This window comes from Rattus norvegicus, chromosome 1, assembly GCF_021556685.1.
Source record: "Rattus norvegicus strain SHRSP/BbbUtx chromosome 1, alternate assembly SHRSP_T2T, whole genome shotgun sequence".
NCBI lineage: Eukaryota > Metazoa > Chordata > Mammalia > Rodentia > Muridae > Rattus > Rattus norvegicus.
In genome coordinates, this window is record NC_141534.1 from 16242391 (window position 1) to 16253516 (window position 11126).

The window sequence follows — 11126 nt, forward strand, 5'->3', positions numbered from 1 at the left end:
ATGTGGTGGTACACACCTTTAATCCCAACACTCTGGAGACAAAGGCAGGTAGGTCTCTAGTTCAAGGCCACCCTGGTCTACATAGTAAGTTCAGGACAGCTAGAGACCCTACACACACACACACACACACACACACACACACACACACACACATACACACACTGAGCCAAGAGATGGGCCAGCAACAGATAAAGGTACGTACTCGCTGGCAAGCAGGATGATCCCAGTTCCATCCCCAGAGCCTACATGCCAGAAGGAGAAAACCAACTCTTTCACAAGTTGTCCTTTGACTCAACACAGGCATATACTCAAAACGGAATAAACAAATAAGGAAATAAATAAATGTATGTTTTAAAATGTTTTTAAGGGCTGGAGAGATGACTCAGTGGTTAAGAGCACTGACTGCTCTTCCAGAGGTGCTAAGTTCAGTTCCCAGCAACCACATGGTGGCTCACAACCGTCTGTAGTGGGATCCGATGCCCTCTTCTGGTGTGTCTGAAGACAGCTACAGTGTACTTATATATATTAAATAAATCTTTTTAAAAAAATGTTTTTAAAGGAAAAAGGAAGGACTTGCCCTGGTACTTTAGCCTTAGGAAGAAAGGCAGGCCCTGCCCCCTAGTTCAGTCTCCCCAGCCTCTGTTGACCTCTCCGGAGTGAACCAGCCTGGTTACTGCGGTTCACCGCCCCAAGACTGCACCTGTTCAAGGCCCGCCTGCCTTTGAGGAGTCAGTCAGAGCTGAGGGTGGCCCTGCAACTGGATTAAGACAGACCGGGCCCCCACACGGTGGAAAGCTCCCCTTTGCCCTCAGCTCTTCTGGGGTAGGAACTCAGCAGAGATAGTAGAGACACCGGGGGTCTCCTACGCTTGCAGCCCTGTCAGCTAGGGCACTGCTCCAGAGCTCTGGAAGTTAGGAGAGAAGCAACTTAAAAGCAGAGGGAGCCTCGTGAGTGCTCACTGGCAGCCCTGGCTGAGTGCAGTGAGCCTGCCCCATGTTCCCTGGTGCTGTATTAGCCAGAGGTGCCTGGCCAGCCTCCCTGCCGCCATAGCAGGTCAGAGCCTCGGAGCTTTCTACTTTTTCTCTTCTTCTTCTGGACTTTGTTCTCTCCCTCCTCCATTCTCTCCCCTCCCCGCCCCGCCCCCAGCCTGAGATTCTTCAAATACCTGGGCTTCCTCTCGCCTCCTTCCATTCCCTCCTGGCTCTTCCCTGTTGACCCCAGAACCCATCTCTGGTCTTCTCTGGCTGGGCACTAGGCAGCCATCGGGGAGGGCTGGTGTTGCCGTCCACTGTTGGAACCCTTCCTGGGGAAGAACTCACCCTAGCCCCACTTTCCTTGGGGAGAAAAAGGGGCTACGGATCTGAAATAAGACATGGAAACAAATGACTAAGTGATGGTATTTTCCAAAGCAGAAGGAAACTGCTAAAGAATACAAAGGTAGAATATGCTTAAAGGTTTTTTTAAATGGAGCTGGACGTGTGGCTCAGTGGTAGGGCACTTGCCTTGTATGAAGCCTGGGGTTTAATCCTCAGTGTGGCAAAAACAAAAGGAGCATCTATGAGAGACAAGGTAAGGTGATTCCGGGTAATGTTAGAAAGCATAGACGATTTTTAAAATTTTGTACTTTTTTGTTGTTTATTTTTTGAGATTATAATATCAATATATCATTTCCCCCTTTCCTTTACTCCCTTCATGATGTAGTTTAGGAACTGTCTTAAATTCTTAAAAACACTGGATGGTCTGTAGTTTGTCATTGGATATCATTAATATGAAAATTCTAATTATCGAGTTTCCCCAAACCCAGAGCTATAAAAGAGAACGAGAACACATTCCCTTCCACGTTTCCCCTGGTGTCCGAAGGACTCTGTCTCCATCTAATCTCAAGGCGAGATCCCCAGCTCCAGCCCGCCTTTGGTGAGTGTGGTGGAGGAGGATGGGAGGGTCCACATTGGAGAATTAGCTTCTGTCCTCAACTGGCTGCCTGTGACCTTGGGGACAGCAAGCTGCCTGTGAGCAAAAGGAGAAAGGAACATTGGACCAGGCCTCATTAGCGGCTCCTTTTCCTCATTTACCACAAAGAGGAAAGCACTCCTACCCGAATGTCTGCTCGGTTTTACACATGTGGGTGTTGTGGGTTCAGGTAAGCTGGTCCTGACCACTCATTGTCCCTGTCTTCTGTGGCCCAGGCCCCCATCCAAGTCCATGCCTCATCTGCCCGGGACACCCCGACCGGCATCCTCCTTGACTCCTGGCCCCGTCAGAGCTGCTGCTTCTTCCTCGTCTCCTGGCAACATCCGCCCTGTCAAGAGAGAAGTGAAAGTGGAGCCTGAGAAAAAAGACCCCGAGAAGAAAGTGACCAATGACCCCACAATAAAGGGCAGGGTGCCATTAGTGAAGGTGGAGGAGGGCACAGTTGAAGAGGGGACACCCGTGAAGCCACCTGACCCTGGTAAGAATGGACCAGCTGGTGCTGGCGTGTGGGCCGGTGTTCTCTGGGCTTGCCCTGTTTGTGCATGGTTTTATTTAACTCCTTTTTTATTACTGGGTATTAGAAATTCATGTTCTCATTCTTTCTCTTCTCTCCCCACCCATTCCTGTCTCTCTCTCCCTCCACTCTGCATTGTGAGTGCACTGTGTGGCCAAGGACGGCCTTGACCTTTTTAATCCCTTTTGTGGTTTCCTCCTCCCAAGTTGCTAAGAGAACAGGTATATGTCATCAGGCCCGGTCTGATGGCGCCTTGGCATTAGGCTTGGACTCTGCATAGCAGGCAAGCACTCCAAGCGACTTCCACAGCCTAATCTGTATTTTTGAAAATATTTTCAAAGGATTTCTAAAAATATTAAACTGCCACCTCCAGAATTTTTCAGACCACAAATCCTGGCCTTACCTCAGATCTACCGGGTCAGAATATCTGCTCAAGAACAAACCACTTCACGCCAGATTTGAGGACCACTGGTTTAGTGTAGTGTCCAACAGAGATCAGAGGCCCAGTGGTCGTCTTCGGTAAGATAAGTCAGTGCTGTTTGGCGTCCCCAGGAACTAGGAATTCAATATTTTCTTGCTGAAAATTATTTTCACATAAAATACAATTTGAGGTTTGAGGGTGGAACCCAAGAACAAGTTACAATGTTGGAATAGAAGAAGGGCCCAGTGCTGGCTTCATTCCAAAGGAAGATAAGGACCCAAAACAGCAAAATGCTGTGAAAGACTGGGCCTGTATTTCTTACTGGTAATCCTAGCTATGGTGGAGGCCGAAGCTCTCAGATTTCAAGTTCAAGGCCTGTCTGAGATGGGCAACTCAGTGAGAGTAAAAACCAGGTATACAAAGGGCTGGGTGTGTTGCTCTGTGGTCTGGTGCTTGCCCAGCATGCATGAGGGTCGAGATTCAATCCCAAGGGAAAAGGAGAAAGGGAGAGAAAGCTGTGGACTGAGTCAGACTGTGATCTTGCAAAGGAGCACTTGGGAATGAAGTCTCTGGTGCCACCCGTCACGTACAGTCATGACAAGACCACTCAAGTTCCATTCTCAGTCGTCCTCCTAAATCTAAACCCAGTTGAAATTTCCCCAAAGCACTCTTGGGACCAGACGTGTGGCAGCTAGTGTGCCTGTCCCTGGAAAGGCTATTGCTTCCTCCTGGCTAGGAAGTCTCACCAAGTATCCCAGGCTGTCTCCCAAGTGCTGAGCTTAAAGGTGTGTCACCACACCCTTGAGAAAAGAGGACACTTAGCAAAGTAGAATGGTGCACACTTTTGATCCCAAGTCAGGCGGCTAGAGCAGGAAGATCGTGAACTGGCTCTGAACAAGCCCTAAACTTCACAAAAATCCTATGTCCAGAATGGGGTGGGAGTATTTTAAACCTTAATCAAAGTAAATAAAAGACACCTCTTGGTTGGGTGTCCCCTGCCCAGCCTGAGTCCTGGGTGTGGCCTGGGTGCTAAGGATGCCTTTTAAAAGGCTTTCATGCGGTAGTAACAAAGTCACCAAAGCAGAGATACTTGTAATAAAAGGCAAATGGCAGGCTTGCCTTCACTCTGCTGGGAGTAGAGCTTCCCACAGACCCAGACACGGGCCCTCGGTACACAGTTATTGCTAACTGATTTAACTCTTGTGACAGTAAGACTTGTGACAGAGTGAGCTTTGTCGAATGTCTCACATAGGCATGCAGCTTTGTTGTCGGTTGCTTGGCTACAGATGGACAGAATATGGCGAAACCGTGAGAACACACAGTGGTGCACGTTCCCTTCTCTTTGAGAATGATGAGTCCCGGACCTGGGGCGGGGGAATGCCAGTTTCTGTCCCTTGGGCTTTCGTTCCACTTGGTTTTCTCCTTGTACCTATTTGTACAGCTGTTCCAGCCCCCACTCCAGCGACGGACCCAGCCCCAGCACCACCATCACCATCCTCTGTGAGTGTCGGTGTAATTCCTAAGACTTCTGCAGGCACCACTGACCCAGAAGAGGCTACGAGGCTGCTGGCTGAGAAGAGGCGTCTAGCCAGAGAGCAAAGGGAGAAGGAAGAAAGGGAGAGGAAGGAGAAGGAAGAGCTGGAGAGGTAAGGGGTGTCAGTGCCCTACAGCCAGAGAAGGCACCGCACTTGTGTTCCTCCTGCTCCCTCCAGAGTGTGGAGGGGACAGTCCCGGGCCACACTTGCTCCTTGGATGCTGAGTATCGAGCCTAGGACTTGTCTATGCCAGGCAAACACTCTATCAACTGAACTACATCCCCAGAACTAGTCTTAAAATCAAATTTTCTTCTGAATAGCAGCATACCAACATGGATAAGAAAATGTCTAAAAGGTGGAAAGTTATGTCTAATTCAAGGAGTTGCATACATTTTGAGTTCTTTCTGTTCTCTGAATGCTTGGAGGATGTCTGTGTAGATGTATGAACATCTATATTCAGGTAGTCAAGTCTCCCCCTTTAAAGATGAGTTGTAGCTCCTCTGAAAAAGCAAGCCACCCCCCAATATCATTGCTCGTATGCTGCTTCGGACAGAAATGACGCTGGAGGTGGGGAGGATGAGGGGAGGTTGTTCCACATCCGCAGGAGAATGTGGCCAAGGCCTGGGCCTTCCTCCAGGTCTGCTGCCCTTGTCATACCTGGCATCTCTCGGAAGAAGTGCCTTCATTCTTGTCTTTTCCCAGACAAAAGATAGAGGAATTGGCGCGAAGGGTGGCTGAAGAGCGAAGTCGCAGGGAAGAGGAAGCGCGCAGGCTGGAAGCTGAGCAGGCGCGCAAGAGAGAGGAGCTGGCGCTGCGTCTGGCTGAAGAGGAGCGGGAGCGGTGGGAGAGGGAGGAGGTGGAGCGCGCGCAGAAGCAGGTGTGGACCACGGGGTTTGCGGGGGTGGGAGGGGGGGTCTCCAAGGTGAGTAGGGTGCTGGGCGCCATCGTGGTCTCTGCCTGCCTGCCCGCGGGGGAGCCGGGATAAGCAGTGGTAGCAATTTTATTTTCAGAAAGAAGAAGAAGCCCGAGCCCGGGAGGAGGCAGAGAAGGCTCGGCAGGAACGAGAGAAACATTTTCAGAAAGAAGAGCAGGAGCGCCTGGAGAGGAAGAAGGTAGGGGCTAGGGTTGAAGCCTGGACCGGGCATGGTTCTGGGTCTCAGGTTGCCTGAAGCCAAAAGACTGGTGCTTTGGTCAGGAACAAAATGTTCTCTCCTTGGCCAAGAAACGGCCCTCAGTATTAATTCCAAGAAAGCCCCCAGAATCTCCACCTTCCCCAGAGCAAGCTGTTCAACCGCAGGAGCTGAAGTGGTTCCCACCTCTAGTAATAAATCCAGTTAGACAAAGAACTGCGGATCATATTTTCTCTTCATTCTAATAACCTGTTACTTCTTATGACCGGGACGTGCCAGGCTGACGTGTGCCGTGTATCTCATCCGCTCTTCTGTGCTCTTTTTGCAGCGACTTGAAGAGATCATGAGAAGAACCAGAAGGACAGAGACAGCGGATAAGGTGCTGGCTTGGCCTCTTCTAGCTACTCTTGTTCCGGGAGGCAGTCATGCCCCTCAGGCTGGCCTCACTGAACATGGCCTTGAACATCCTACCTCTCCTGCCTGCTTCCCAAGTGCTGGGGACTGCAGGCCTGTGCCCTGCTGGCTCGAACTGTCCTTGACATGGCTTTTTTTTCCTTTCCAGTCAACCCTGCGCCTTAGAGATCACACCCAGGTCCTTACAGGTATCCAGTGAGCACTTTGGAACTTCAGCTTAAAGTTCTATGTTGGTTTCTTTTTCTAGAAAACCACTGGGCAAAGCAATGGCGACATGGTCAAAGGAGTTCTCGCCGGAGAGACAGGTATCTCTGCTGTCAGTGCACTCGTGCATGTGTGTGCCCACAGATCTGCTGTCAGTGCACGAGTACGTGTGTGTGTGTGCGCCCACAGATCTGCTGTCAGTGCACGTGTGCATGTGTGTGCCCACAGAGGCCGGAAGAGGATGTCAGGTCTCCTGGAGTGACAGCTGGTTGCAAACTGCCTGGCATGGCAGATTTTAACCACTGAGCCATCTCTCCAGTCTCTAAGACAGTGGTTCTCAACCTGTGGGTCACAAGCCCTTTGGGGGTCGAATAGCCGTTATTTATATCATGACTCATAACTAAATAGCAAAATTTACAGTTATGAAGTAGCAACAAAAATATTTTTGGTTGGGGTCACCACAGTGTGAGCTAGATGAAACGGTTGCAGCGTTAGGAAGGCTGAGAACCACTGGTCTAACTGATGACTTTATAAGATTTATTTATTTTACGTGAGTACACTGTTGCTGTCTTCAGACACACCAGAAGAGGGCACCAGATCCCAATACAGACGGTTGCGAGCCACCATGTGGTTGCTGGGAATTGAACTCAGGACCTCTGGAAGAGCAGTCTGTGCTCTTAACCACTGAGCCACCTCTCCAGCCCCTGACTGATGACTTTAAATGTGCACATCCTGATAGGATTTTGTCTGACCTAGATTCTAGATCTGAATTCTCAGTATACCTGAGGAAAATCCTGAGCTCCTTGTCCTCCTCCCTCTGACTCCCAAGTGCTACTATTACATATAGGCCCACATTGCCACCCCCAGCTTAAACTTACACATTCATAACTTGTATTTATGACAAGTCTTAGAATAAAAGATTTAAAACATTCTTTCTCTAAATCTGACTTCAAGAGAGGTACACTTTAAAACAGGCTGATTTCATTATAATTTGTTCTTTAACAAGTAACCATGGTCTTTGGGGAACTTACTGTTTCTTGAAGATTTTAAAACTTAAATAAAAGTGGAGTCAGCCTTAGTTTCTGTAGCCCCGTCTAGAGTTAGTTTTGTCTCTGCATAAAGCTCTTAGGCAGTGGCGATCATAGTGGCGATCTCAGGCTTAGTCACTGATGCTCTGGTCGTGTTTGTCCAGAGAACACCCCTACATTAACCCTGTCACAGCTCCATGTTGGTTTGCTCTGCTCAGAATTGAACCAGTTCGGGGCTGGGGATTTAGCTCAGTGGTAGAGCGCTTACCTAGGAAGCGCAAGGCCCTGGGTTCGGTCCCCAGCTCCGAAAAAAAAGAACCAAAAAAAAAAAAAAAAAGAATTGAACCAGTTCAAGCGTAGCAGCTCACCCAGCCCCATTGCCTAATGTGGCATTTCCAAGGTTACTGCTGATAAGGGCTGTCGAGGATGATAAGACTTCAATATACCCCGCCTTAGGTTTGGGTCAGATGTCAATACGGTTGCCTAAAGCTGGACTCCCTACGTTGAGTAGCAAATTAGGTGGTGAAGTTAGGGACGCACACTGTGAGCCTCCATTTGTGAAATCACATCCTTCTAAATGTGACTGAACTCAGCTGAGTTTGTAAAGCATGGATTCCTCTCCTACAGGGATTTGCCCTGAATCCCTCAGGAAGAGTGTTCTTTGTCAGCCAGTCACCTCCTCAGCTGCTTTGATTTCAGTGTGTATGTCCAGAACTAGCTTAGCACAAACAAAACTAATGCTAACAGTTATTTCTGCTCTTCAACTGACTGAGAGTGAAAACTGCCCGTGTTAACACGGGCAAAGCCTGTCAGGCAGGAAGGATTAGGGCTTGGCTTGCCCAGCGTCCCACGGGCAGTGAGTTGTCTAGTCAGGTCATAGATCCAGGTTCTGGTTCCTAGCGGGTGGGCTTGATGGTAATTTATTAGTAACTGTTCGCTCTCCTTACTCTGTGCAGAGGTATCTGCCCTGCCAGGTGTGAACTCTCCAGGACATGTCGAGTCTGCAGGCAGCACACATGGAGTGGCTTTGCAGCAATCAAAAGTGACCATAGAGAGGTGAGGTCAGCAACTGAGGCCTTTTTCAGAGGGGTGTGTGTGTGTGTGTGTGTGTGTGTGTGTGTGTGTGTGTGTGTGTGTTACAAACTACTGCTATGCTCTTCCCACTCAGGTAAAATGCCAAAACTGAAAGGTTTATTCTTAATTTGTCACCTTAATTTTTTATAGAACTTGTAACTCTAAATAAGGAAAGGGAAGTCACTCTTTTCTTTACTCCTCATGGTGAGGTTTGAATGCATGTTAAGGAAGATTGCAGCCAGCCTCACTGGTGCAACCTTGCAAACCTGGCTTCTTGGAAATCTGAAGTAGAGTAAAAAAATGCAAGGCCAGCTTGGGCTACAGAGAGAGCTCAAAGCAGAATGGCCTGCTTAGAACAGAAATGGAGGGGAAGGGGAAGGACTCAGCTCCTCCTGTACGACGAGTGTGTCAAATGCCAGTGTTTTTGATGTATTGAAAAGGCTGGGTACAATAACCCCAGGATTTAAGGAAACTGAGGCATGAGATTATTGGAGATTTGACTGGTCAGTGCTACAGAGCAAGACTGTTCAAAAACCAAAAGAGAGATGACAGTTGGTTCATGACTATAATTCCAACACATAGGAGACTAAAGAAGTTGGATTTGAGGCCAACCTGGGCTATAGAATGAGACACTCCCCCTCCCCCCAACTCAACAACAAAGGAAAACTCATAAAACAAGAACAAGAAAGCACACACTTGTAATCCCAGAACCTGGGATACTGAAACAGGAGTACCTGAAATTCAAGGTTTATCCTTAGCTACGTTTCATTGAGTCTAGCCTGACCTCCAGATTGATAATACCCTGTCTTCATACAGAGACAATGGGAGCTAATTTACATCCTCACCAGCCACGGATAAGGTTCTTCCCTGTTGGTTGCATCCTGGCCAGGACTCTTGTTCAGGCCCTAAGCCCTCTCCTCCGGTGTGCTTTCCACATAACAATTCCCCACTAAAAGCTTAGAGAATGTTATGGGCATCAGGTTCTCACACCGGTTGACCTGTAACTAACTCATTGTGTAGACCAGGCTAGCCTTGTTTACAGAGATCCTCCTGACTCTGCCTCCTGAGTGCTAGAACTAGAGATATCTGCCACCATGCCCAGGTTCACATAGAACTGGAAAAGGTGGGACCAGCAAAATGGCTCAGCAGGTAGAAATGAGTGTCATCGATCCCGATGACTTGAGCCCCATCCCCAGGACCCTCTCATTAGAAGGAGAGAACTGTCTCCTCAGGTTGCTTTTTGACCTTTTCTTGCCTAAACACCATGGCAAGTATATGTCTGTGCTCACATACAAATAAGTTAATGTAATTTAATTTCTCTAAGAATTGAAAAAGTCAGGTGTGGCGGCCGGCACATTTCTTTCATCCCAGGCAGAGGCAGGTGGATCTCTCTGAGTTCAAGGCCAATCTGTTCTGCATAGTAAGTTCCAGGATATGTAGAGACACCGTATCTCAAGGTATAAAGTAAAGATATTGAAGAACTGATGATGGCCTGTCTCCATTGGTAGTGGTCGTTCTAACAAACTGTCCTATCCGATGAACTTTATACATTTTTTAATATAAGATGTGAATCTGTCTCAGCTCCCCATCCATTTGCTAATAATGATATGGTCAATGTTGTATCTTTATTGATTATTGGAGGGCACCTGTGTGGAGGCTAGGGGACAATCTTGTGATGTTCTCCCCTTCCTCTTGTGTGTGGATTCTGGGAGCAAACCGGGTTATCAGGGCTGCCATCGTCTGGCAGCAAATGCCTCCCTCCCGGACCATCTTTATGGCCCTGAGTTTGTGTTTTATTTCAAAGCCATAAAATCATTTTAAAATTATTGTTCTAAAATTAAGCTTAATTTTAATCATCTCATTTTTGATCTTTCACATCCCCAGTTCTCCAGATTTGGAGAAGCAGCCAAATGAAAATGGAATGTCCACACAAAATGAAAATTTTGAAGAAATTATAAACTTACCTGTTGGATCAAAAGCATCCAGATTAGACGTCTCCAATGAGAACCCAGAAATTCCCTTGAAACCAATTTTGGCCTTTAATGATGAAGGGACACTTGGGCCCCTACCTCAGGTGGATGGTGTGCAGACACAACAGACCACAGGTAAGCTAGTCGCCGACTGCTTTCTCTGATCCATCAGAACTGATACCCGAGAGAGGATGAGTGGTGGTTTTGTCCTTTGAGGGAACAAGTAAGCCATTGTCGAAAAAATGGTGCATGATCATGGAAGTTGAATTTTAAGGTACTCTGGGCAACTTCTAGGCCCTTCCTGCCTCCCTCCCATTCAGTCTCAAGCACCCCCAGCCTTGTCCAGCAGCACTGGTGCCAAGCACCAGAGAGGCTCCATGCTGGAATAGACTCCTGGGCCAGCTTCACTGGAAGTGATTGAGTTTGTCCGTCTTCCGTGGGCCGTCGATTATAGACTGCTTTCAGTTTGGGTTCTCTTGCCATTTTTCTCTCATTTATGTTTGGCAACCTTGGCGCACATGTTACTATTGTCTCTTTAAAATACAACACGACACAGATAGGAGAGCAGTAGTAAGAACCGAGCTGCAAACCAGGATCTCACTGAGCCTGAGCTGGCTCTACTTGAGAGCCCGCCTGGGCCTCTCTTATACAGTCCTCAAGACAAGCGGCCCTGGAGTCTCCATGCAGGAAGAGCAATAGCTACACCAGGACCAAAGTAAAGAGGCAGATCAAACTTGACCAATCCAGTGGTCATGGCAGCTCCGTAGCACAGTCCCTGTCAGGGAGAAGGGGGACAGGCCTGGCTCGCCCACACGCACTCACAAGCCTGGGCTTTGTCTACCCACCTTCCCAGCACATCATTTAT

The 11126-nt window shown here is 48.3% G+C and overlaps 1 protein-coding gene across 11 annotated transcripts in view; it reads left to right on the forward strand.

Moving 5' to 3' along the window:
* Map7 (microtubule-associated protein 7) overlaps positions 1-11126 on the forward strand; it is a 128261-nt gene that overhangs the window by 114683 nt on the left and 2452 nt on the right. For 10 of the 11 annotated variants that reach the window (XM_087655330.1, XM_087655347.1, NM_001198638.2 and 7 more), the window contains 9 exon segments: positions 1805-1914; positions 2187-2449; positions 4348-4552; positions 5144-5318; positions 5452-5553; positions 5900-5950; positions 6233-6290; positions 8174-8273; positions 10176-10396. In XM_087655330.1, coding sequence (XP_087511456.1) covers positions 1805-1914; positions 2187-2449; positions 4348-4552; positions 5144-5318; positions 5452-5553; positions 5900-5950; positions 6233-6290; positions 8174-8273; positions 10176-10396 — 1285 coding nt within the window. 11 annotated transcript variants of the gene reach the window in all.